General features: G+C 34.7%; 5 protein-coding genes across 7 annotated transcripts; all 5 read right to left on the bottom strand.

Moving 5' to 3' along the window:
• Positions 1-546: 546 nt before the first annotated feature.
• Positions 547-2834, bottom strand: LOC18593829 (disease resistance protein At4g27190-like). Its single transcript, XM_088808170.1, has 2 exons — positions 811-2834; positions 547-711 (listed from the first exon to the last, which is right to left on the bottom strand). Exon 1 carries the CDS (start codon positions 2811-2813, stop codon positions 861-863), a length of 1953 nt encoding a protein of 650 aa, XP_088664296.1. The 5' UTR covers positions 2814-2834; the 3' UTR covers positions 547-711; positions 811-860.
• Positions 2835-11823: 8989 nt separating this feature from the next.
• Positions 11824-13284, bottom strand: LOC148761485 (uncharacterized). The gene has a single exon (XM_088808612.1). It carries the CDS (start codon positions 13282-13284, stop codon positions 11824-11826), a length of 1461 nt encoding a protein of 486 aa, XP_088664738.1.
• Positions 13285-18199: 4915 nt separating this feature from the next.
• On the bottom strand, positions 18200-20989 carry LOC18593828 (monodehydroascorbate reductase, seedling isozyme-like). 2 transcript variants are annotated; one of them, XM_018125024.2, is made up of 2 exons: positions 20823-20989; positions 18200-20016 (listed from the first exon to the last, which is right to left on the bottom strand). In XM_018125024.2, exons 1-2 carry the CDS (start codon positions 20981-20983, stop codon positions 18318-18320), a joined length of 1860 nt encoding a protein of 619 aa, XP_017980513.2. In that variant the 5' UTR covers positions 20984-20989; the 3' UTR covers positions 18200-18317. The 2 variants fall into 2 exon arrangements, with proteins under 2 accessions (XP_017980513.2, XP_017980514.2); XM_018125025.2 differs by having other exon boundaries at positions 18200-20006; positions 20823-20912.
• A 587-nt stretch (positions 20990-21576) lies between these two features.
• Positions 21577-22882, bottom strand: LOC18593827 (uncharacterized). Its single transcript, XM_007021214.3, has 2 exons — positions 22529-22882; positions 21577-22100 (listed from the first exon to the last, which is right to left on the bottom strand). Exons 1-2 carry the CDS (start codon positions 22755-22757, stop codon positions 21871-21873), a joined length of 459 nt encoding a protein of 152 aa, XP_007021276.3. The 5' UTR covers positions 22758-22882; the 3' UTR covers positions 21577-21870.
• A 956-nt stretch (positions 22883-23838) lies between these two features.
• On the bottom strand, positions 23839-25364 carry LOC18593826 (uncharacterized). Of its 2 annotated transcripts, XR_016027620.1 has the most exons (5): positions 25275-25364; positions 24710-24949; positions 24491-24567; positions 24292-24395; positions 23839-24161 (listed from the first exon to the last, which is right to left on the bottom strand). XR_016027620.1 is itself a non-coding variant. In XM_018125061.2 (4 exons), the coding sequence occupies exons 2-3, from the start codon at positions 24935-24937 to the stop codon at positions 24511-24513; spliced, it is 285 nt and encodes a 94-aa protein (XP_017980550.1). In that variant the 5' UTR covers positions 24938-24949; positions 25275-25364; the 3' UTR covers positions 23839-24161; positions 24491-24510. The 2 variants fall into 2 exon arrangements, 1 of the variants encoding a protein (XP_017980550.1); XM_018125061.2 differs by lacking the exon at positions 24292-24395.
• Between the last annotated feature and the right edge of the window lie 1583 nt (positions 25365-26947).

Below are 26947 nucleotides of genomic sequence, written 5' to 3'. Positions count from 1 at the left end.
CGGTAGGATGAGGTTGAGGAGGATAACTCAAGCACATACGACAGATACTCTATCGCTTGACATGACCAAATATGACAGATTTCCTCAAGTAGGCTTCTTCCTGAAACAAGAAATACCAGGACAAATTCCAATACCATCTCAGGATAAACCTCCTGCACAGAAACCTTATATGCCTGCTCTTCAACTCTCAGTTCAATTGTTTCATCTGTTTTTCTCCATTTAAATTTATTCTAATACCAAGCTTGGACCAGATTGAGGCAACGAGTCCCATTTTTCTCTCATGTCAAGTATGAGCAACTGACATGCTTTAAAATGGAACTTTAGGAGCACTCAAGGCCAGGGATCTTAAGTCTTAACATAAATCAAGTTGAAAAAGCAAAATGATCTTGCCCCATTTTTTTTTTTTTTTTGCATGTAACTGTATGATTACAAATATGTTTTCTTGGGATATCAAAGTAATGAAGCAGAAATAGCATTATAACTGTTTAAGAATTGACAATGAATTACAGGATGGAATTATCAAGCAAACCATCACATAGAAAGATAAACTGCTTAATGTGCTTTTTGCATTTACTCCATAAACTATATTACAGAAATGAACAAGCATTGATTGAAGTTCTTCCCAAAAGATGGATTGAAGAGAGCCTGGTATGTGATTTAGAGAACCTTTGAACCAGGGCTTGGAGAAATGAATTTGCATGGCTGGAGAACCTAACACAAGTTCGCAGTCACAAAACCAATCAGTTTTCAAAACCAAACAGAAAAAGACTCATAAACGAGGCAAACTGAATCATCTATTCTATTACTTACAGTACACGTAAAGTTCCTCTTCTTAGCCGATTGATGAAACACCATTGCCCTTAATACACTAACATTTGTGGGGGAATCTGTTTTGGTGATGGAATTTCTTCAATGAATTGACAGAGAGGTAAAAGGGCATTCTTAGCGTTGGGATGATCCCACTTCAATGATTCCCACCATCTTTTTGGAGATACCTCAATTAGTTTGAGAGAGGGAGGAAGATATGGCTGGCCATTGTCTAGCAAGGGTAGATGCAGAGGGATCCTCTTTAGGTTCCTACATTTCCGTATTTCAATATTCTGAAGAGAATCACAGACCATGACTCCCTTTTCACAACAGATTCTCTCCAATTTTGGTAACTCAAAAAACGACAATTGCCTTAAGTTGGGAAGAGTAAATGTTATGGTTGCATTACTTCCTTCTCCCTTGTGATTCTCTTCCTCTTCTTCTGATGCTATTATTTCCTCCATTTGTTCACAAAAAACAACTAGTATCTCCTCTAGATTTTGGAGATCCTTCAACAAACCAGATGGAAACAACTTCTTGATACTATTACAATGATTTATACTAAATATCTTAAGACAGAAAAAGATTCCAGGAGCTGCAGGTTCGCGCAACGCAGGTGCAGCTGCTGCTGTCTTTACTTTCACAAGTACACACAAGTTATACAAACTCAGAAGCTCTAGCTTCTCAAGTTTCTGAAGTGGGGAGTAGGATGAGGTTGAGGAGGATAAGTCAAGCACGCACTCTATCTCTTGACATGACCAAATATGACAGATCCTCAAGCTGGTTTCTTCTTGAAACAAAGAAATATCAGTTAAGCTCTTCACGCCGTAGCACCATTCAATCCACAGAAACTGAAGGTCATTTGGGAGCGCAACAGGATCTTCTCCTCCTATGTTGCAGCCTTTTAAAATCACATCTTTGTAATATTTACTAATTCCCCTATAAGGTCCTGGAACTTGTCCAACTACAAGCTGGTAATAAGTAGGAACTTCACCCTTTACAGAACACACATATTTATTGAAGTCTTTACTCTCGTAGAATCCACCTGAAAAAGTCTCCAACTTCCTCAATCCAACTGCATCTTCTCCCCTTAAACAACCAACGAATACGAAGTACTGGAGATGTGAAAACTTAGGTAGTATTCCCTTGGGTAGCTCTTTCAAACTCCATATATGTAAATCAAGGTATCTGAGATTTATCAACATTTCCATTCCATGAGGAACCTCCCTGATCCATGTACCATGAAGATCTAACTTCTTCAATGCACTAAGCTTTGCCAATGAAGGCATATGGGTAAGCTTTTCACATCCATAAAGCAGTAGTGCAGTGAGGTTTTCTAAACTAGACACAGAACAGGGAAGGCCAACAATACCAGTATTGGAAAGATTTAGAGTCTTGAGTTGCTGCATCTGCTGAAAGAAAGTTTCCGGAATTTTCTTCAAAGTATGATTTCCTTGCAACAGCAAGGTTGAGAGAATCTGACATTTTGGTGACATCTTGGGAGGAATATCTGAAATTGTATTGTTGATCAAGGAAACCATCTCAAGTTCCTCTTTCCATTCTTGCTCACTTGGTACCTCCTTCAATTGCATGCCAGCCTTCACCATGAACCGAGGACAAATATCCTTGGAAAGCAACAACATATCTCTCACAACATCAGCCATCATCACATTTTCTCCATCATCAGCCCTATCTAATAAACAAATCTCCTCAAGTGTATTGATAATAGTGTGACCTTTTTCATACATTGTTCTTCTACTTCCCAACTCATCAACAAGCCCCTCAGCCATCCAATACTCTATTAACTCATTCCTAGAAATTCTGCAATCTTCAGGGTATAAAGCACAATATAAGACACATTTTTGTATGTTGGGATCTTTCAAGCGATTGAAACTGAAATTCAAATGATTAAGCATCAGAGTCTGCATGTCTTTCACACGACTTGAACATGCACATAATTCTCTGAGTAGATTTCTCCAGTCACAAACATCATCTACTCCCTTCATACTGCTAGCAATTGTGATAATAGAAAGAGGTAAGCCAGAAAAATGCTCAACAACAAGCTTCACAAGTTTTTCTAAGGTTGGGGCTAGCAGTAGGCCATGTCCCACCTTATCTAAGAACAAGTCCAATGATTCCTCCTTTGAAAGAGGCTGCACCTTGACTACCTTACATCCCATAGATTGACATACTTCAACAGATCTACTTACTAATACTAATTTGCTTCTGCTATGTGCTGGTTGAGGGATTCCAACGTCCTTAAGGGAAAAATTTTCGTGCACATCATCTATAATCAGCACATATCTCACTCTTCCCAAAATTGCCAATAATGCTGCTGCCCTCTTTGATATATCCTCATCTTGTGGAAGACGTTTTTGCATAGCAGATGCAATGTCATGCTGTAATTTGACAACATTTAGTTTTCTGGACATGGTAACCCATAGAACTTTATCAAACTTGTTCTCCTTCAACAGTTGAATTTTAATATGCATCATGATGGTGGTTTTGCCTATTCCCCCTATCCCACAGACTCCAATCATTGCAACTTCATCACCCATCAAGAATCCCCAGATTGTTTCTTTAACTGTTGGTTCACCCCCTAGCTTCATTGTTGGCAATGTCGCTTCACTGGTGCTAGGTTCATCAGTGAATAGACCTTGAACAAAACTACCTTGCTGATAAGTTTCCTCTAGTGCTTGAATCTTTTGGCCAACAAGTTCACTGAGGCGCTTGCATGAGAAATATGACATAGCCTCTAGGTCTTGTTCAACAATTTGTGCTTCCTTGTTGATTGCGCGCACCTGTTTGAGCCAAATCTTCACTTCTCTCTTTGCTATTTTTCCCATGTGAAGCCCTTCATCTATTCTTGTTTCTACATCCTCCCTTAAGATGTTTAGCTTATCCAATGCTCTTCTAAGAACTTGAATATCTTCATGAAGATTTCTTTTCTTTGCTTGACCAGACTTAAAATTTCTATAAAAATCTAACAAAAATCTGCGGATTGTTGTAGCCTCAGCACCTAAAAGATCCATAAGCAAGTCCCTACAATATAATATTCCTAATTTGCATTAAAACACTTGCTAACAAAGCAAAACATCTTGAATGAATCACATGTGCAGGAAAGTGGTTCAGCAAATTCTTAGCAAGCAAACAGAATAAAAAAAATAAATTCAGAATCATAACAAAAAACCAAAATCTGGTATGGCTCAACTTTACCATCTGCTTTGTAAATTTCAACAACTTTCTTATTGTCTTTGTTTTGCTAACTGCTATCTTTCTTGTGTCATTTCTTTAGGTACAATATTTAAGTATAGGGTTTAAGCTATTTTATTTTGCATACAAGAAAGCAGCTCCATTTACGTATGTCTAACAGTTATACATTCAGTAGTTTATAAATGATCTACCTGGTGGTCCTGGCCTAACTGGATTGTCTTTTTCTGCTCTTGTTTGCCTTGACCTTGATGAAATTGAATGATTAAAGAGCAAGGGGATATGAAACCAAGATATGTCAAATAGAAGAACTCACCAAAATGCAGATTCTCTTCTATAAGAATATACAGTGACAAAACTTTCTTGCTAGATGGTAATCTTTTGGTAGAGAGAAAGAAAACAGCAAGAAAAGGATCATTCTGAAGTGCTACTGTCTTAAAAAGAGGACGAATCAACAAAGCAAGGTATTTAATGACCAATGTGGCATAGGAGATGGCAAGGAAAAGAACAGAATCTGCTTTAAATTTAGAAGCCAAGAAAAATTTGAGGTTTTCTTCCAAAGTATGTTTTGAACCTCCTGTACTTTTTTCCAACCAATAGTTTTTGCTGCAACAATTGAAACTGTTTACATATAAACCTCACCATAAATTATGATTATACTTGTGTGTAAATTGTCCTGACAGTACAACTTCGTTAGACAGTAGATGAATTTATGCAGCTTTGTTAGACAGGCTGAGCAAATAGGTTGTATATATGGACCTGACAAAATCAGTCTTGGAGAGAGTAGACACTGGTACCCCAACAAATTGTAGGAAAACTTCAAACTGGATCACATTTTCACATGATAAAACAAGTAATTTCGTTTGTATAATCATGCTTCCCAGATATTAAACCAAATATCACGAGTTTAAATGAAAGGGTTGGTCGATACTCAATCCTTATGCGGTAGTAGAGCAGTAGCAGAATCCAACTACCAACCATGCACTGGTAATAGTCCTGAGAAATCTCATTTGTGGAAACCCCTCAGCACACTACAAAAAATTTGGCTATTTCCAACGGAAATTTCCGTTGGAAATAGGTCTTTTCCGTTGAAAATGTTTATTTTCAACAGATTTTCAACGGAAAAGTCCTTTGAAAACTTCGTCGGTATAAGCTTTGTGGGTAATACTTTTCGTTGAAAATCCGTTGAAAATTTCTCACGAAAAATTCTGTTGGAAATCCGTTTGAAATTGAAATTTTTGACCTTTTTTTAAGAAATATGTTGGAAATTTCCAACAAATTTTCAACGGAAATTTCGTTGGAAAGTTCAATTCCAACGAAAATTGCCCAATGGAATTTTCCGTTGGAAAATTTTAATCTATTATTTTTATAATAAATTTTCATAAAAAATTATCATTTTTGTTCCCGATACTAAATTTAATTCCACATTCAACTGTAAAATATATTAAATAAAAACACATTACAAAATTGAGATTCAAGTCCTAACACCTAATTATAAATTATCCTTAACACACAATATATAATATAATTTGATACATATGAATATGAAACATAATATCCTTAAAAAGTATCTAAGTGTTTGCTTTGAAAATTATATATCATGTGAGGGAATTTTTTTCTTACTTGTCAAGTCTTGAAGGTCCCGCATCGCCAAGGGTTGAACACGCATTACTCATGAACATGGTTTCCATACGTGCCATAAATTCACTCATGCCTTCCGCCATCACATTTCTCTTTTTTTACGTATTTCTCCACGTATTTCCTCACATATCTTATTCAAGTTTTGTGCAAGATTTTTCACTTTTTCTTCCAATGCATTTGCGGGACTGTTAAAGTTTGAGTTGAGAGGGCCACACGCAGACTCAGATGTTGCTACATTGGATTGTGTTCCAGTTAGTAAAGCTGTCGCAGGGACACGAGTGCCAAACCCATACACGTGAGTGCATGTAGTCTCCTTCCCTTCAATTGCTTCAGTCCAAGTATGTGGATCGAATTCCGACTGAGAGAATGACTCGTCGCCATACTTCTGCAATAGTATAGAATTATACATTTCCTACATAAAAACCATCATTAATGATTAATATTAAAGTAGAACATCAACTTAGAAGAAATAGTCAAAATAAATGAATTTTTACTTACACTCGTAGACTTAGACTTGTTATCAATAAAATCACCATGACCCCCTTGTAGACACTAGATTAAAAAGACAATGAACAAAAAATGATGGAAAGAAAGGGAGAGAGGTACGACTGGCAGGGTGCGGACGCACCCTGCCAGGCACCTCTCTCACCTGCCAGACGCGAAAAATTCGCGTCTGGCAGGTTAGTGGAACTTGCCCCTGGGTGCCCAGGGACAAGGCAGTACTGGAGCGCCCCCTCCAAAGCCCAGAAATCGGGTATAAATGGGAGGGGGAGAACCTGCAGCAGGGAGGAAGCTTTTCTAAGCAAAGGAGAGCTGGGCAGAAGAGAAAAATAGAGAAACAGCTTGGTTGTTTGCTGCCGGTAGGAGGAGAGAAATCTGGGCTGGTTTGCCGTCGGTAGGAGGAGCAACAGCTTGGTTGTTTGCTGCCGGTAGGAGGAGTGAAAGCTTGGGAGTGTTTACTGCCGGTAGGAGGAGTGTTTGCTGCCGGTAGGAGGAGAGAAATCTGGGCTGGTTTGCTGCCGGTAGGAGGAGTGAAAGCTTGGGAGTGTTTGCTGCCGGTAGGATGAGTGTTTGCTGCCGGTAGGAGGAGAGAAATCTGGGCTGGTTTGCCGCCGGTAGGAGGAGCAACAGCTTGGTTGTTTGCCGCCGGTGAAGGGAGCAGCAACAGCGAAGATCTGGCGCGAGGGGAAGGAGCACCGAACGGAGGAAGAGAGAGTGGAGCGGCGGCTGGCGCGGCACCAGAGAGGGAGGAGCGACGGCTGGCGCGGCACCAGATCTGCAAGTGACGCAGTGCCAGCGACAGTGAAAAATAGAGAAGGAGAAAGGGAGAAGAATGGTGCGTGAAGAAAGAGGGAGGGTCCAAAGATTTAAAATGGCACCGTTTTGACTCACCCCAAGACCCCTTTTGATTACAAAACGACACTGTTTCGGTGTTGGAGGGTGTGGCTATTCGTAACAAGGTAAATTTTTCATTTTTATTATAGATATATTGGCTTGATTTTGTGGTGCTAAGTTTGACTTAAAATATATATATGTATATATAAAAAAAAAAAAGGAAGCTAATTGGTTTCGTTAGAGTATTAATTTAGCTAAAGAACATATAATATTTAGCGGATTGTTTGTTTTAAAATATATATATATAAATATGGGAAAAGATGAAATGTGGAACATATTTATGAGATTCATAGTCATGAAAATTTATATAGAGATAATAAGAGTGAAAATAAATTAGGGAGAACTAGAATTAAAATATGATGAAACAAAAATGTGGAAAAATCAAATTAGGTAAAAAGGTAGTTCTATATAAACGGAGAAAGAACAAAATAGAAGGAGATAAAGAACTATTTAATATAGATAAGATAACTGCTCAATTTGATGCCGATGATGGGATAATTGATCGGGATGCGAGAAGTCGCAATCCCGAGCTTATGTTCCCTAGGCTCGGAATCCGAATCAAGGCCCCACCAGTATGATGGGAGGGTCTCGTTTTTAAGATTCCGAAATCCTTAATAAATAAAGAGCTTGATTATACAACAAAAATTATTACTTGATGAAATTAATTGATAAAAAATAAATAATAAGTAATAAAATAATGATAAAATGATAACAATCCAAATATATATAATAATTAATTCGTGAAAATACAATATATATGACATTAAATAAGTAAATAAATAAATTAATAATAATAAAAGAATAATAATAACTAATTTAAAAGTAAGCATCGAATATTAAGTGGCATAAAGAAATGTGAAAATAATAAATAAAGACCTTAGGCATTAGGTTTGAATAAAAATCACTTATGAAAAATATAATAATAATAAAAATATAAAAATATATATAAAATAGTACGATAAAAAAATATATAATTTTTATTCATTAAAATAACATAGAATTATAAACAATTTGTCTAACTATAAATGAAAAACAAAGAACTTAGGACAAAAAAATGTAAAGTATAAAAATAATAATAATAATAATAAGAAATAAGAATAGGAAATAGGATAATAAAATATATATAATAAAAATAAAAATAATAAATGATAAAAAAATAAATAATTGTATTAGCATAACATATACATATTGCATCATACATATCATTGCATATCAATATTTTTGGTTTTCGAGCTTAAGCCCCGATGATGGGATCTTTCGGGGATCCTGCGAAGGCGGGTATTTCTCGAAAAGTTCCTTAGGTGAAAAGATGTCCTCGGGTCCCACCAGTGTGATGGGAGGGCTCGAGAACCATCTTTAATAAAAGGCTTTTGCTCGAATTAGGTTCATTATGCACAAAATATTATTTTAAAAAGAAAACGTACGATGACCCCGATGACGGGAATTATTCGTCGAATTTGCGAAGGCGAGTTTCTCGGATAATTCCTTAGGTGAGAGAATATCTCGAGTCCCACCAGTATGATGGGCGGATTCGGAAAATATCCTCGATAAAAGGTTATTTGTCCGGCATTTTTATCTCACGCCATGCATTTCATCTCACCACCCATTTGCATTCCATTTTAGGTTAAATAGGAGATAAAATAAAAAATAGTAATTAAGGAAGTCTAGTGAAATTAAAAATTAAAGCCCAATAGGATAATCTAAAAATGGTACCGTTCATGGAACGGGCGTCCGAGGGGTGCTAATCCTTCCCCGGGTGTAACCGTACTCCCGAACCTAGATCCAGAAAATTGTAGACCGGTTTAAGGTTCTTTTCGGTGGGCTTAAAATTAATTTAAGTTTGCATCGATTAGAATCGAGTCAATAGGTGGCCAATCGCACCTAGTAGTAAAAAAAAAAGATTGGTGGCGACTCCTAGTTAAATTTTTTTAGTGAGTTTTCACATTCGCGTCTAGCGGTCGGGTTCCCGGACCCGCACGTTACGACACCCCTGAGCGCTTATGAGTACGATTGAAAACTTTTAAGAAGGTAACATCTCGTTTCAGCTCAATTGCCTGAATTTATTAACAATTGTATTTAGTCAATCATAATATATATATATATATATATCCTGATATATATAACATGTATAGCAAAACCGAAATCCAATATATATGTAAACAATTTAAATAAAATTCATAGCAAAACATACATATTAATTCTGAGTAACATTAATTCATACCATCCTTTTTGCATGAACCACAAATGGAATTGAACCGCTAGTGTGCTTTGGAATGCTTCCTTCTTTTGGCGTTAAACGATTTTGCCTTGCTTTTCGTGATTTGTTTTGCCACTCTTCTGTACCCCATACTGTATCGATCAGGGTGTCCCATATTTCATTTGTGATCCATTCCCTCGACATGCCTCTGCATTCTATAATGTTGTTAGTTTTAGCTTCAATCATTGCTTTATGCCTTTCTTCTGAAAGCATGTCTCTTAATCATCTTCATCTTCATATTCATCTTCATCTTCATCTTCATCTTCATCATCATCTTCATTATCTTCTCCTTCCATGTCGTCTTCTTCATCTTCATCTTTATCGATATCATCTTCTTCATCCTCAATCGATGGATTAACCTCTTCATAATCACCAGTCGCTAGCTCTGTTAAATCAACTTCCTCTGATTGAGTACTACTAATTGAATTGGACACATTTTCTTGATATACTCCTTCATTCAAATCACTTTCATTTTCTTTATCACCACTAATAGGAATTTGAAATCTACTCCTAGCTTTTGTTTTAAATACTGCCCACCAATCACGTCGATCTCTTATTCTTGGTGGATAACTACTATAATAAACTTGGTGAGCTTGGGCAGCTAAAACAAATGGTTCATTACTGGCCAGTATTGAGTTGTAATTGACATCAACAAGACCATGCAATCGATCTACCTTTATTCTTTTTTCAGTATCAAACCAATGACACTTGAATAGAACAACTCTATTCCCTATACCAAAATACTCCAACTCAATTATATCCACTAAGATGCCATAAAAGTCACGCTCATGATCATTGTAAAAACTTCCTTTTATGCAAACTCCACTATTCATTGTCTTACGATTTTTTCATAGTCTAAGGTGTGAAACTTGAAACCATTTACAAAATATCCACTGTAACACCTTATCATACGTCCGGGACCATAAAAGATTTCAATTAAACGTTGGTCTATTTCCTCATTATGCTTTGCAACCTACAAACAATTGATACAAGAGAATAAAATAATAAATAACATAATAAAAAAGAAATGAATTAATTAAAAGTTCACTTCTATGTTAAGGAAACTTACATAATTTTTAAACCATTTAACAAATCTCGCATCACATACTTTCTCCAATTCCTCTTCCGAAATTTCCACAACATCTCCCTTCACAATTTCATCAAATATTCTATCATAATATCCACGACTACGTGATTAACTTAAATCTTATTATAGGGTATTACCAAGTTAAAAAAGTCATGGTTCTTACTTTATATATGGCAGCATCTCTTCACAATTCATTAAAATATATAACTCAGCCGCATAAAACTCATCCTTATCTAAAAATCGAAATTTATCACATGAACCAAAAGCTCGCCCCGAGTGAGTGAAAATTGAAAGACGACCCATAGAGTCCACCTCTCCCCCATCATCATTACGTGGCACTCGATTTACTCTTGTTCACACAGCAGGTTCAAAATACCATGAGCAGAATGAGGAAACTTCCTCGATAACATAAGCCTCACATATATATCCTTCAACAGAGGCACGATTTTTTACTTTTTTCTTCAACTGTTGCAAAAACCTAACAACCACAATATTCATCAATCTTATGATGTACTTTTAACTCTTCAAAATAAATCATAATTGAAAACAAATAACAATTATTTTACCTCTCAAATGGATACATCCATCGATACTAGACAGGTCCACCAACCTTCGCCTCGTAAGGTAAATGAATCGACAAATGCTCCATTGAGTCAAAGAAACCCAGAGGAAATATCCTCTCTAGTTTGCATATAGTTTCACATATTTTTCCTTGTAACGTTTCCATATGATCAATAGGTATTTCAGTTGCGCACAAATCCCTAAAAAATTGAGATATCTTAGTAATTGAATCCCAAATTCTTTGAGGCAGCATATTACGGAATACAATTGGGAGCAATCGTTGCATAACAACATGACAATCATAACTTTTCATCCCATAAATCTTGTAACCAATCTCATTAACACACTGAGAAATGTTCGACGCAAAATCATCTGGTAATCTCAATTGTTTAACCCAAGCACAGACATTTCTTATTTCCTCCTTATTTAATGTGTAAGCAGCTTTGGGCTTGTACAGTTTTCCATTATTTTCCACGAATTCCAATTTTGGCCACTTGTAATACACCTTCAAATCTTGTCGTGCCTTTATGTTGTCCTTTGTCCTTCCTTTAACATCCATCACTGTGTTGAGTATATTTTCAAAAAAATTACGTTCAATATGCATAACATCTAAATTGTGACGAATAAGAAGCGTATGCCAATAAGGTAGAGACCAAAATATACTCTTCTTCACCCAATTATGACAAACACCATATCCTGAACTCTTTCGCTCACCACATTTTGTTTCGAATGGGAGATGAGGAAGATCATTCAAACGTGTCAATATTTCTTCGCCTGATAATTGAGGAAATGGTAAGTCATGTTCAACTCTTTTTTTAATAAATTTGTCTCTCTGCCTCCTAAAAGGATGATTAGTTGGCAAAAATTACCGATGACAATCAAATAAACAAGGTTTCCTACCATGTTCCAATATGAAAGATTTAGAATGTTCCATGCAATATGGACATGATAATCGTCCATATGTACTCCACCCTGACAACATCTCATAAGCAGAAAAATCATTAATTGTCCACAATAATGCTGCCCTCATATGAAAATTTTGTTTCCTATATGCACCATAGGTCACAATACCTTCTCTCCATAATAAAGTCAACTCATCAATAAAAGGCCTCAAGAAAACATCTATATTTTGACTTGGACTTTTCTTACCCGGGATAACCATGTTAAGAAATATATATTGTTGTTTCATACACATCAATGGGGGTAAATTATACACACAAAGCATTACTAGCCAAACAGAATAAGGCTTGGCAGTCGATCCAAAAGGGTTGAAACAATCAGCACATAACCCGAGTCTTACATTTCGAGGTTCCATTGCAAAGAATTCATGTTTACGGTTGAAGTGTTGGCAAGCCTCACCATCAACAGGGTGTCTAAGGAGTCCATCATCACTGTGGTGTTGCGCATGCCACGTCATATGTTCAGCAGTTTTACATGACATATAAAGCCTTTGAAGCCTTGGTATAAGTGGCAAGTAACGTAAAATCTTGTAAGGAATTTTCTTATGCCTTCTCACACTTGAATTCCTCTGTTTATACCGAAGATGTCCACATACCTGACAATGCGCAAATGTAGCGAATCGCTCATAAAATAACGTGCAATTGTTCTTACAAGCATCAATTTTGATATATCCCAAACCAAGCTTTGCTACTTTCTTCTTCATCCTATAAAAGTCGATAGGTAAATTCTCATCAGATGGCAACATATTCTTTATTATCTCCAACAGTCGATCAAAACATGATTCACTTAAATTGTACTCCGCCTTAAAATTTAATAGTTGCGACACAACTGAAAGCGTTGTGTGCTTTATGCAACCTACCCACAAAGGTTCCTCTGCATTGCTTAACAAAGAGTAAAAGGAAGATGCATTTGGATTGGGATCTTCTTCCACAAAGCTAGACTCATTTTCAGAACCATGGTTGAAAGCAACTTCGGGACGCATAGCATCCCTAACCATTCTAGTATATGGATTTTCTATTTCATCTTCATATATAGGTTCTCGAAAAGCAGCATCTCCCTCAAATCTAAGGGATAGTTCAACTCTAGATCTACTTCTTGATGATTGTCCAACACGATCTTCCCCATGTAAACTCCAAATTGTGTAAGCCCCAGTAAAGCCACGGTTTATGAGGTGTTCTGTGACTTTATCTTTATCTAAGAACTTGTTGTTACTACATTGTGTGCAAGGGCATCTAATTTTATTCTTCCACATAAATGTAGTCATCGAACATGCAAAATTAATAAATTCAGTAACTCCGTTTACAAATTCAGCTGTAATGAATCCATTATGTAATCGACGGTACATCCAAGAGCGATCTCCCGACATTTTATAATCCTAAGAATCTCAGAATATCATTATCAAGACTAATTTGTATTGATGGAAACAAAACAATTTGTGAAACCCTACATTCAAATATGTATCCGTGTTATATATATATGTATATATTCAAAATTACATATATTTTGTAAAGTATCCCTTATAGTATAAATCATTGCATACTTGAATTATCCGTTAAACCTAGGAAAATGGTTTATATTTATTAGGATAGCATCAGATTGAACAGCATGAGTATTGTGAACGGGTCAAAAAATATATGTACTATTATCCGTTGGAAAGGCTAGTATCATTATTTATAAAACTGAAGTTTAACAGGGGTGGTCAGTTATCAAATACCAACAAGTAATTGCTTGTGTGTTTATCTTACTCACCTCGAAAATTAGACCAAAACCCAATCAAGTCTTGAAGCAGACCGAACACAGGTTTGATGCTTCCAAAGCCGACCTTATCCTTTGACTGAATTTAAAGCAATGAAACGTTTAGGCTTGTAACCGAAAATCAAATAATTAAAACACAATAACATCTTTAAAAATACAAATGGCACATCAATTGATAAACAAATCTTGATAAACATCAAATAAACAAGATATACAAAATTAACCCCTAGGGTTAGGAATGTCAACGGCTCATGTACCCTAAACCCTAATTTCCCTAAACCGAACCCTAACCCTGTAAAAACTCAACTACCTTAACCCTATTAACTACCCAAATAATTTTTTCAAAATACCTTAACCCTAACCCTATTACATTTTTACTACCTTATAATTACCCTAACCCGTTTAAAAATCTTATTATAGACCAAAATTATTAAAATCTTCTTTATACAATTTCTCAATGTATACCCGAATCTATATAGATAAATAATCATATTTATCTACGTATTTCATAAAATTAACTACACATTAATTTTTCTTCCACAAAACAATTTAAATTAAAATTTAAATAATAAAAAACAAATATATTAAACTTAAAATTAAATAAAAATAAATAAATATATGGAGAACCAGACAACAGCATTATCACCAAATTCACAAGTACAAAAGTACTAATTACAATATGGGGTAATGAAAAACTATCTCGTAAACTAAGGACAACATCGACATTGGCATGTATAAAATTTAATTTTTAAGGTATCAATTTTCAGAAACATACAGCCATGGTTGAGGCATCAAATCTTGTTTGCATAACAATTATTAAGAATGAACCTAGCTTAACAAAATCCTATACCAAAATCTTAGCTGGGGAATAACAATGGCATGGGGCTTAGGGCGACATAGAGGCAGCCGGTAGGGAGTGGCTGTGGCTGGGCGGTTAGGGAGAAAATTCAAATGAACCAATGAAGGAGTCGAGTGTGGCGTGGTAGGCCGGTAACTAAGGAAGAACAAGGGCGTGGAGCTTAGGGAGACACCCACGCGGTCGGCAGACCCTGGCTGTGGCTGGGCTGTTGGAGAGAAAAGGCAAATCAACCGATGAAAGACCCGAGCTTGGCGTGGTAGGCCGGCAACTAGCTGTAAACACCTTATTTTTTATGTATCGCAAAGACCACAACCCATCACAATTCACAAATGTAGCACAGGGGATCCGGGGGCCAAAAACTCAATTGTAAAAATTCCTAAAATCCCTAGCAACCCAAAAACACACAAATCAATTCCCTAGTCTAGCAGCCAGAAACCTCAATCCACAAACCAAATAATACCAAACAATACAAAAAAAAATCTGAATATGAAAAAATATATACATAGACAAATAGAGCTTTGGATGAAGGGGTGCCAACCGTCGGTGGGAGTTTATGGAGTTTGGGGTTTGTGCCGCCGATTTTAGAGAGAGTGTTGGGGCATCGGGCTTGTCGCCGACAAAGGAAGAAGCAAGAGAGAGAAGATCTGGGTTGCTGTGTCATTGGTTCTAGAGAGAGCTGGGTCGATTCGGCTTTGTGTCGCCGGCTGGAAAAGGAAGAAGTGAGAGAGACAAGATCTGGGTTGATGTGTCGTCGGTTCTAGAGACAGCTGGGGCTTCGGGGTTGTGTCACCGGCTGGAAAAGGAAGAAGCGAGAGCCTACCAGATTTGGGTTCCTGTGCCGTCAGTTGTAAAGAGAGCTGGGGCTTCAGCCTTTTGTCGTCGGCTAGAAAAGGAATGCCTTCAGAGAGAGCTGCGAGTCGGGGAAGAACAATCGGGGAAGGAGTTGGCTGAAGGAGGGAAAGAGTGGCACCCGAATAGAAGAGAAGAAAAAAAAGAAACAGAGGGGTCGAGGGGTGGGATGGGCAAATAAATTTTATTCCTTTTTTAATTATTTTAACATAAAAGACTATTAATAAATATTTAACATTTGGATTAATGTGCTAAAAACACATTTTGCTATATAAATTTTATAAGTATGAAAATTATCATTTTCATAATATTCTTATCAAATAAAAAATAAATATATATTAAAATGTTTATAGTGTATCTAAAAAATAGGAATTATGTTTTTTTAAATAAATCGAATTTATATAAAACATAGTTATCAAAAGACCTTATAATTTAATTAATAATCATAAATTTATTGATTATATGAATTAATTTATCTTTATTTACATGAAATTTAAAAAAATTGCTAAGTAAAAAAACTATTCTAATATCACAACTTCTTTTTAAATTATTAAGTTTATATATTAAAAATTTATATAAACAAAAGTATATATATTACGTCATCTTTACTTTATAATACAATAGTAATTATATTTTTTATAAATAAACATAATATATAATATAAAATGTATGTGTTAAAAGATATTACAAGTACAATATTATAAAGTATATGTATTATAAGTATTATAGTGTATATACGAAAGTCGTAATTATATTCTTTTTAAATTAACCCAATGTATATAAAGTATAGATATTAAAAGATCTTACAATTTAATTAACTCTTATGATTATTAATTATATGAATTTGCTCTTAGTTACATGAAATTTACAAAAAATAGTTCAGTTTCAAAACTATTATAATCTCACAACTTTTTTTAAGATAATTGACTTCATATATTGTAAATTGATATAAACAAAGGTATATATATTATTTAGTAACTCATTTATATAATAGTAATTACAAGTTATAGTAACATAATATATAATAGAATGTGTGTGTGTTAAAAGACATTACAAGTTATAGTAACTATAAATGGTGTGCATATATATATATATATATATATGTGCGATTTGGATCCTATTACATTAATCATCTAAATGAAATTTACTATAACCTTTCATAAATTATATCCTCACATATATATATGTAGACCCTTATTTAATATATCTCATATTATTTATTGATTTTTTTCTTAAATCATAATTGTTTATATATATATATATATATATATATATATATTTATTTATTTATTTTATATAGCTCTCGGTTAGAATTGCATGAATACATAGATATAATAAAATGATATTTTTTAAGCACAAATATTAATAAGTTTATTATAAAACTTCAATCTTAATTTACATATATTAGCTAATTACAATTAAAACGTAAATAAAGTAATATATACATTTTAATATGATTTTTATATCAAATCATGGTTTTTTATAAAATATAAAATTTTACATAGAAATTTTTTTCAATTTTGGAATAATATAACATTACCCTAATTCCGTAGTATTAATCAATATTGTATGATTCATTCAAGTTAAAAAAATTATACAAAATTATTCAAAGGAAAACAAATTTAAACAGAGCCCAAAATTTTACTTCAATAAAAATAAAAAAAAACTATGTATTTGCTTAAAGAGATATCTAAATTTTTAAAAAAATTTAAATTATATAATTTTGTAACATTATTATTATTTCCAACGGAATTTTTTAACGGAAAATTTTGTTGGAAAGTTACAAACATTAGCAACACTTTGATGCAATAAAAAGGCTCTTTTCAACAGAATTTTCCAACAGAAATTCCGTTGGAAAGTTACATTTTTAATATATCATTGACTCTTTATATGTTCTAACGGATTTTCAACGAAAAATTCCGTTGGAAACTGTAAAAAAATTTAAATTGTTTTTGAAGTTTAATGTTCCAACGGAAATTTCCGTTGGAAACTACAACAAGATTGTAAAATTTTTTTTAAAGTTTTATGTTCCAACGGAATTTCCAACGGAAATTTTCGTTGAAAATTCCATTGGAAATATTGTACACGTCAAATTTCCAACGGACAATTCCGTTGGAAATTCGTTGAAAATTTAATTTTCCAACGGATTTCAACGAAAAATTTCGTTGGAAAATTTTCGTTGAAAATCCGTCGGAACAAGCAATTAAAAATTTTAACTATACTCCGTTGGAAATCCGTTGCAAATTCGTTTCAAATCTGTTGGAAATACAAGGTTTTTTTGTAGTGGCATAATTACTCTCATTTTGTTATTTCTGGCTCTTCTCTTGTCTTCTCCATTTTTGTGAAGCATAATTATTTTCACTTAGTTTCTTAAGTTCGAAATACACACACACACACATCTGAAGTTATGGCACAAATTGCAAACTGCCCAGCCTGTTGAACATTATCATCCACAAAATGTAAGAACCATCTTATGTCCACAATGAGGAAAGATGGAAATTCTTTGTACAAGAACATCGTTCAGTTCTCAAGCCTTCCTGTGCAGATATTTATCATTAACACCATATATTCTAGAAAATCTATATCAATGTGCAGGTTCTTTTCTTTCTTTCATTCTTTTTTCTCTTTCTTTATATCTTTTGGTTATCTCCACTATGAATAGAAGAAAAATATGTTGTTATTCTTAAAGATGAAACCCTGTCGACAGTCGAGGACCTACTATTATCTCTTATTTTGTTTGTTCAGGCACAGACTGGCACTGGCAGACATTTAGCTTAAATGCTTGTTAAGCCGCAAGGGAATGAATGTTGGTCCCATATACAGAAAGTTGCATAATATTAAACAAGCAATGCAAATACAAGTCATTAGTTGCATATACAGGTCAATTAGAGGCCCAAAACACACATGAATTTGTCCCATTTACAACGAAAACATTTTTAAATCTTACTGGCAAAGGCAAGACCTTCCTTTTTCAGTTGATCTACGTTCTCAACTCGAGGTTGGAGCCTAGCAATTTTTGCCATAGCCTTGTTCTCTTCAGGGGTTCCACCCTCTAGGAAAGCTCCTACCACCTTTCCATCTTTGATCCAGAAAGACCCAAACTTAGGCTTTGGTGATGATGGATTGTTGTCTCCGAATAGCACAGTGTCACCAACATTGTCTCCATAGAACTGCCATGACAGGTTAAAGGAACGAGAGTAAAAGTATGGAAGGTAATCATACTCTTCGATTTCTTTCCCTGTTTCACTTGCCTTGATAGCCTTGACAGCCTGCTCAGCAGATTTGCGGGCATGGTCAACATGCTCAACTCTCCTCACCTCATTATACAGTTTAATTGGGAAGGCAGCCACATCTCCCACAGCATACACACCAGGCATGCTTGTCTTGAAGAATTTATCGGTTTTGATTCCACCTTTCTCCTCTTCAACCTGCCCTTTGAACAATGTGGTAAGGGGTCTTGCCCCAACACCAACAACAACAATGTCAGCTTCAAGCACCCTGCCATTGTTAAGTTTCACTCCTGTCACCTCTCCATTGGGATTAGCGTTGAAGCCAACTGCCACTGTTCCCTTGATAATTTTGATTCCTTTATTTGCATAATAACTTTCATAAAAAGCAGCTATAGCTGGTGTGAAAAGCCGAGGCATGCACCAAGGTTCAGGGTAAATCATGCTGACATCAAAATTGTTGATTCTCATAGCTGCTCCAACTTCAAGACCAATGTATCCTCCTCCAACAATCACAGCCTTTCCATTCTTCTTTGCTTTCATTGATTCTGCAAGTTCATCAGCATCTTCAAGTTCTCTCAGGTAGAAGATGTTCTTGGCATCAGCTCCTTCTATCTTGAAATCTGTCAACCTTATTACTGTGGAACCAGTTGCAATTATCAAAGTCTGATACTTAAAGGTTTCTCCCGCAGCACTTATCAGAGTCCTAGAACCAAGATTTACTTTCACTATTTCTGTACTAAGGAACAATTGAATTCCTTTTTCTTTATACCACCCAGGAAGCAATCTCTCTCCTCCACTTCCAACACAGACATGGAACTCAGGCAGTCTTGCAGCTCCCTTAGGATTTAGATATCCCTTGCTCAGTGCAGGACGTTCATAAGGAGCCACAGCCTCTTTGGAAATAATTGCCAACTCCCCTGGCTTAAGGCCCTGCCTATCAAACTCCCTAGCTGCATATCCTGCTGCAACTCCACCACCAATAATAATGTACCTGAAATACTTTACCAAGCCAAGAAAGGTTTTACCTTTCTTAAGAAATGCCTTGAGTTCCACAACCTTAACCTCAACCTTCTTTCCTAGGAATGCACCTGAGAGGAATTTCTTATCTCCCGCCTTCTGTTCGATGACTTCAGTTTCACTTTTGATCCTCTGGACATCCTCTAGCCAGTTTTTGACTTCCTCTGTTTGCATTGTCCCAGCATGACACTCTGCACTTATTCTCAGTTCAATATCTTCCTTAAGACTGTCTAACTCTTCCGACAGTCGTTTCATCATCTTCATATTTTTCTCAAAATTTTTTTTACAGTTCAAACATTGTTCAAAAGGGCCAAAGATTATCTTCAGACTTCCAAAAACTGGGTAGAACAAAGCCATAGGCGAGTAACTGAAGAATACCTGAAATGCACTAGTAAGCAAATAGTAGCTCAGAATGCAGCTTTCCAGAACTGGTAAAGATGTACTAATACAAACAAACTCTATCTTTAGTTGGTTATTTCTAAATATTTATGTTTACGAACAATCTTTAGAAATTCCAGTTAAAAAATTCTAGTCATGGAGGTAATGATACATGACTGTAAGTTGATCAGATACAGAAAAAATGATTAAAAAGATTATGACAATGGAAGAGACTAGAGTACATCACAATGTCTACATCTCTGTACCCATGATTCTGCATTATGTGTATGCAGTTAAAACATTAAAATGCTTTGTCAATGTCTGCCAATCAAGAAACTCTACTAATTGTCATTATACTATGGGTTAATTAGCAACTGCTGCAGGCAAACTGAAAAGAAAGGCTTTCAGAAAATTAGCCTGGATTTGGAGGGTTATGCATATCCGGTATTACCTGAAAAGAAAAACAATCCTTACTACTAGCATGATAATCAAGTTTCATTCCATGCATTAAGTTACATTGAATCAAATCTATTGCGAATGAAATGTCATTTAATTCCAAATAGCACAACTAGAAGAGGATTATCAGGTTTGTTCTAATGAATTAGAAAAGTCCTACTGATCTCCAGCACACAATTATCAGCATCTTCATAGCTACGAAAAGTAGTTGTATTAGAGAATATCATGTAAAAACAGAACTCCTAAAGATAAAAGAAAAGAAGTCAACAAGAACATATAGAACAAATGGAGTAGAACTTATCTCCATGGATAAATACGTAAACCTGCATTCAAGCAATGATTTAGAAGAAGGGTATTTACCTGCCGTTCGTGGCTAAGAGTAAACCAAACTGCCTTGAAGAGAGAAACAACAGAAAAGCCAAGAAGATAACAAACAGCAATTGTGAATGAGAGCAGAAATGAAAAGGTATTTGAAGATTCCTGCTAAAAGCTTTGCTTCTTTTATAAGGAAAGCGAAGCATGTAGCAAAGTAAAAAATCATTGAGGCAAGGTATCAGATGCAACATGCATGAGAAAGAAAAGCATGCAATTAGAAAACCAAAGGATCATGAGGTTGAAACTGTTTAGTACTTTAGTTATTACCACCATGCTTCTTCTTAACAGAAGGCAAAGACAGCCTTTACATAAAGTACCAATCATCTAAAATTCCTTCCTCGTACCTCCCCCCTTCTATCCTCTCTTTGTTTACCATGCTGCAAATTATTTAAGGGAAAATTTATCATTACACAATGATGAGCTAATAACTTGTAACATAGATGAGTAGCAGTGTTGATCCAACAATCTAACAAATATAGATTCTGGTTTATCCCCCAACAAAAACTCTATCTTATCGAATTGAAGGTCATTGATTGCACAATGTAACCAATTGGTTGGCTTCCTTTAGAAAACAAAATACAAATGAATATCTATTAATAATCATGTTTTTATGTTTCCAAGCAAGAAGGAAGCATCACTTCCTTGCACTTTGCTTTTTCATAACCCAGAATAAAGGTTAACTCAGCCATTGATTAATCACTATCTCTACATTCAGGAAAAGCGATAAGAGTTGAGGAAATCTGGAAAAGTTGCTTTAATGTTCTGATTAAACCGTAAACTTTATGCCATGAAGGCATTAGTACATTCACAAATATTTTCATCCTCGACAGAGTTCACCCTGACTTGAAGATTGCCTTGTAACTAAACAAACATGTCGGAAACAAGAAAAATTTCACACAAAAGATCAATTATTGTGCCGATCATACTTGATATTCTTTCTAATCAGGATTCTCCTAAGACCTTGACACCAGGAACTTTTAAATCATCCACAAAAGATGGCTACTGATGAATTCCTTCATCATGAAGACTGGAATCATATCTTTGGTTTCGGATCAGCCGAGTTTGTGTTTTGAGGCTTTGTCTCAACAGCATGCTGTTGGATCCCTGCTTGCTCACGCAGATCACTGACTTCTTTCTCCAGTCTGCTTACTGTCGCTTGCAATGCCTTCAAACCTTCTTCCTGTTCCTTGGACTTGTTCTCATTCATTGACTTCTTGTCATCATGTAATGATTCCGAGACAATTTTATAAGTTGGAAATGCACCTGCAAAGGTATCAAAATGCCAAAATGCCAATTATGCAAGGCTAGGAGCAAAAGTACATCATCTTCATACACTTTGAATTTTCACAGATCACCATAGCTGCTAGAGAGATGCATAAAAAACAAGTGAAGTGCATTATCTAATTATGTATGGTAAGCAGGAGGGAATCAACAGGAAGTGAGAATAATTGCAATTTGAATCTAAAAACCCTAAGATAGAAGATAAAAATGCAAAAACAAAACCATGCACCATGGCTAAGCTTCAAAGTATGTAAACAGCAGCATCAGAATCAAGATTAATGAGTTAACAAAGCATACAAAAACTAGCAAAATATGAGTGATCAACAATGCATTAGCTGCAAATATCAGAATTAAACAACCCCATAATGAATGATAGTACAAACATATACATGCAAAGAAGTATTCATTACCAGGGATGACTTTGAGGCCCTCGATGGTAGCATTCATGGCAACATCGGTTGCTACCCTGGATATTTTTGACCGGGTTTCAGGATCAGACAAGTGCTGGCTCACCTTTTCCACAGCATCAACTCTTACACTGTCGACCTTGGTGATCGCTGCGCGACTATGATCATAAGAGCTCTGCCAAAGGCCCTTGATTGAGTCAGTTGACCAAGAAATGAAGTCCCATATACCCATTTCCTTTCTGCTTTCCGTTCTTTTCTCTTGTGCAGCAATGAGAGTCAAGAACAGTGAAGCAGATTCAGTGCAAGTAGAAGGAAAGTGGTCTTAAATTATGATTATTATTTGTCATTATTATATTCTTGGTAGTAGACTAGCAGCAGTAGTCTTCTTTGTACAACTGACATGTTCATACCTGAGCTGTTGCTTTAATTGAAAAGGTTCGATTCCCTTTCTCAGTCTCCAAGTGGAAATAAGTATAAGGTACGCAAATAATATGATCCACATCTTTTTCATTTTTTATTCATTATTTTTAGTTACTTTGCCGTATTTATTCTTGCTATCATGTTAGCCCGAACATTACCACTCATCCATAAACTAAAGATAAGCTCAAAATAAAAAGGTTAGAGTTATACATGTAAATGGAAAATGGTTGAAAATGAAAATATCAGTCTCCTAGAATTATCAGCCAACTTGCTGTTAGACAAATCCTTACAAACACTCAATCTTGACCCCACTCTTTCAACCATTAATCCTTTGCTTGAACTTGAAAATCATGATTGCAGTATTAAAAATTAAAAGTTAGAACACAACATCAAAGAGCAAGCATGTGACAAAGAACAAACAATCACTTGCATGCTTCTTCCACATTCAAATGGTGTGTTAACGACTCTCCTTTTTCACAGCTACACATTCAACACATATTTCAACCACCCATCACCACATTCAGCATCCATTGCCCGTAGGAACCCCATGCATCCATCAGTGCTTCTAACATCCCATTTCCTGGCTTTAAGTCCACCCATAATGCTCTAGCATTGGATGCACAAATTCTAAAGCATAAATGGCTTAGTAAAAGGGAATTGAACAATCAGATGCTCATTTTTGCAAAAGAAAGAAAATAAATGGTGGGGGAATCATTGTGGAATTCACCTCCTCATTGTAACATTAGTACAATTTAGAGAAAAACTGCAAGTATACCTGTCTTGCCATGAAGGGAAATTCCCCTCATCAGAGCTCTCATCCAGGTTCCAGCCTAAAGAAGGAAATTCCAAGAACAAAGAGCCTAAGATGAAAAATGATAACACAAACACAAATCTAGAACCAAAGATTTCTGATATCATTAGTCTTTAACACATACATCAGGTTTCTGGTTTGCCCAGATGATTATGTAACAAAACTAGGCAAGAAAGCCTCTTCTCTAACCAAACATACCAAAAAGCATGTCTTTTTTTAAGATAATTAACAAGACATATCCACACAAAAAGCACGTCATTAGATGGTTACAAGAGATATCCACAAAAGCGTTAGACATTAGACTATCAGAGATTCCCTCTACTTTACACAATATACAACATTTGAGCCACGTTCATCCAGAGACAGAGATCCTTGGTTGGGCATTTTGCCAGGATGTTAATCAACCTGCAAAAGAGATATTTAACACTTTTAAACAGAAATTAACAAGAATTTCACAGATTGTAGCAACCATTGGCATGAGTATTTAGTTCATCTTAATGCCCTATACTAGTGGAAGGACTTATTGGTAGCTTACAGCATGTTATGATGCATGTAACCATTTCAGCAGAGTGTGATGCATTATAAGATGTAATGAGCATTACACCATGTGGATCAACAGGAAGCTTATCTCAACCCCACCTCAAAAAATCAACATAGCTAGTAGTTAATCATCTTAAAACAAAGTACAAAGATCATCCTTATTGCCAAAGACAAAACCAAGTTCAAAAATTTACCATTGCCTAGACAAGCCAGTTCACAGAGACAGCCCAGCAAATAGCAACTCCAACTCCTCTTCCTGTGAAGCAGTTCTCTAGCATAAACCAAAAAAAGAAAAGCATTAAGCATCAAATCCTCAACCAAACTCTCATGCAACTTCCCAAGTCAATGTTACTCCTTAAGCATTGATACTACAAAAATGAAAATCAAATCCAAGCCAGCAAAAATTTGATTACCTGAATGGACAAAAGTTGAAGAATTTTATTAAGAACCCGCAAGCGGTGAGTAACATAAGTACTAGTCGCAGGAAGCCGATTCATTCTTTTCATTTCTTCATGAACCGCCGCGGACTTCTCTTCATACCCCATTGGCTTCCATTGAACTCTGGGCTGAGTACCTCCACTTTCCTCCATACTTTGATCCATAACAGCACCGCTTCCCTTAAATTGTTCGAAACTTCCCATGAAGTACGAGAACTAAACAAACCAACAAGCCTCAAAAATCAACTTCGGGTCATAACATAAACAACCAATAAAAAAACAAAAATTTTACAGTACCCAATTCCATAGACGTCGGATTATGAATTCTCCTTTAATATTGAAAAAAATTAATCAAATTTTTCTGGGAAAAATATAACTCCAAATTCATGTCTAATACTTAATAAGTAGACCTAATCGGGAGGAATAACTCATGAAATTATTTTGATTTGATATGCAAATAGAGTTGAAATTAAATCATTGAAAAATCTATACAATAGCAAGGATTTAACATAAAAAAATTGATAGAAAAAGGGAGACTTACAGTTGCAGAGGACACTCGACAGTGGGCAGATTTGAAGAGGGGGCATACGAATAACGACCGGGAGAAATAGCCTTCGCCTGCTTAAATAAACAAAACGCAGCGTTTGTTGGAACTAGAGGCCTACGCCTACCCAAATAAACAAAACGCAGCGTTTTGTTGGAAAAATGGGCTTTTTTTTTTAGATTTAAGAAAAAGAATATTTAAACCCTGTTCTTGTAAACAAAAAGATTATACATTAACCAATAAATAAAATACTCGAGTGCAATTATAAATTTAATTATCTCAACTAAATCCATAAAATAATTTAACAAAGATAACAATCATGGCCCCACATTTTCAACTCAAAAAATATATATTTTGGTTCAAGTTTCCTCAACTAGTAAATAATTCAATAAGTTTTGATATCACTTGTTACGATTTATATTTTTAATCCAAAAAATATGTTTACCGAGTGAAAGAAAAACTTTATTTATAAATCCAAAACTCGTTCCATATTTCATTAATGTGAAATTCATAATGGAAGTACTTATATAGCAATAATATAAATTTATGTATAACTTTAAGTATTTTTTATTTATTTACGATTATGTAATATATTCATTGGATGTTCAAAATAAATAAATTTTTCCTATATTTTTCATAATCTTCATGTGAAAATATATGCTAATATAAATTGGTTGGAATCTATGCAACATTTCTACTCTTTTGCTTGGCTTTTAATTGGAGAGAAGTGCACCAATGCCAAGTCCTTCCATCTCAACTTATTAATTTTTTATTTTTTTTATTAATTTTTTTAATCAAACAATTTTTTCAAAACATTTTTTTAAAATTTTAATACTATATTATATATTTCAAAATAATGGTTTAAATTAGATTTATTTGATAAAAAATCAACAAAAAAAAACAAATATAATAGGACAACTTATATATTATTTTACTCAAATTTTCACTCCATGAAGTTAATTTAAGTATAATTTACTCATAAAAAAGGGAATTATGAAGAAGAAAACACTATAATAATAAGACAAAACAGTCACAAATGGAAGCAATCATCCAAGGAATCTATGAGCAAATGATTAGATTGAACTATGCAGCAAAGAAATGGTAATATTATTGTAATTAACAAACAAATAAATACTATTTTTTAAATCTTTTTGTTTATACAAAAAAAAAAAGAAAAGAGAATGCATAATTTAATGCATGTTTAGCATAGCTTTTTTTCAGCTTATTTACCTCTTAAAAGTAAAAGTCAGGCCAAACATAATTTTTTGATAAGTTCTTAGAAACAGTTTTTTTTTAAGAACAAAATTAAAAAAAAAAAAGAACTTAAAAAAAAAACTCCAATTAGGAGCTTTTTCTTCTCATCTTTTAAAAATATAAGAAAATTTTTATTTTTGTTTTGAAAAATATCCTCATTTATTAAAAATAATTACAATATTACCCTCTTAAAAAAATATATTCTATGATAATTTTAACAAAAATTATAACTTATAAAAAGAAATTTACCAAACAACTTTAACTTAATTTTAAAAACTATTATTTTTCAAAAAAACTTCATAATAACTTTTAAGTTAGAAAAAATCAATGCTAAACAGGCTCTAAGACAACTCAATGGAATAGTTAAATCTTTCTTTAAGGCATACTTACAAAAATAAAATAATGGAAGCTAAAGG

This window comes from Theobroma cacao, chromosome 7 (assembly GCF_053813885.1).
Source record: "Theobroma cacao isolate CCN51 chromosome 7, ASM5381388v1, whole genome shotgun sequence".
Taxonomy (NCBI): domain Eukaryota; kingdom Viridiplantae; phylum Streptophyta; class Magnoliopsida; order Malvales; family Malvaceae; genus Theobroma; species Theobroma cacao.
This window is presented reverse-complemented; position numbering and strand designations above follow the sequence as displayed.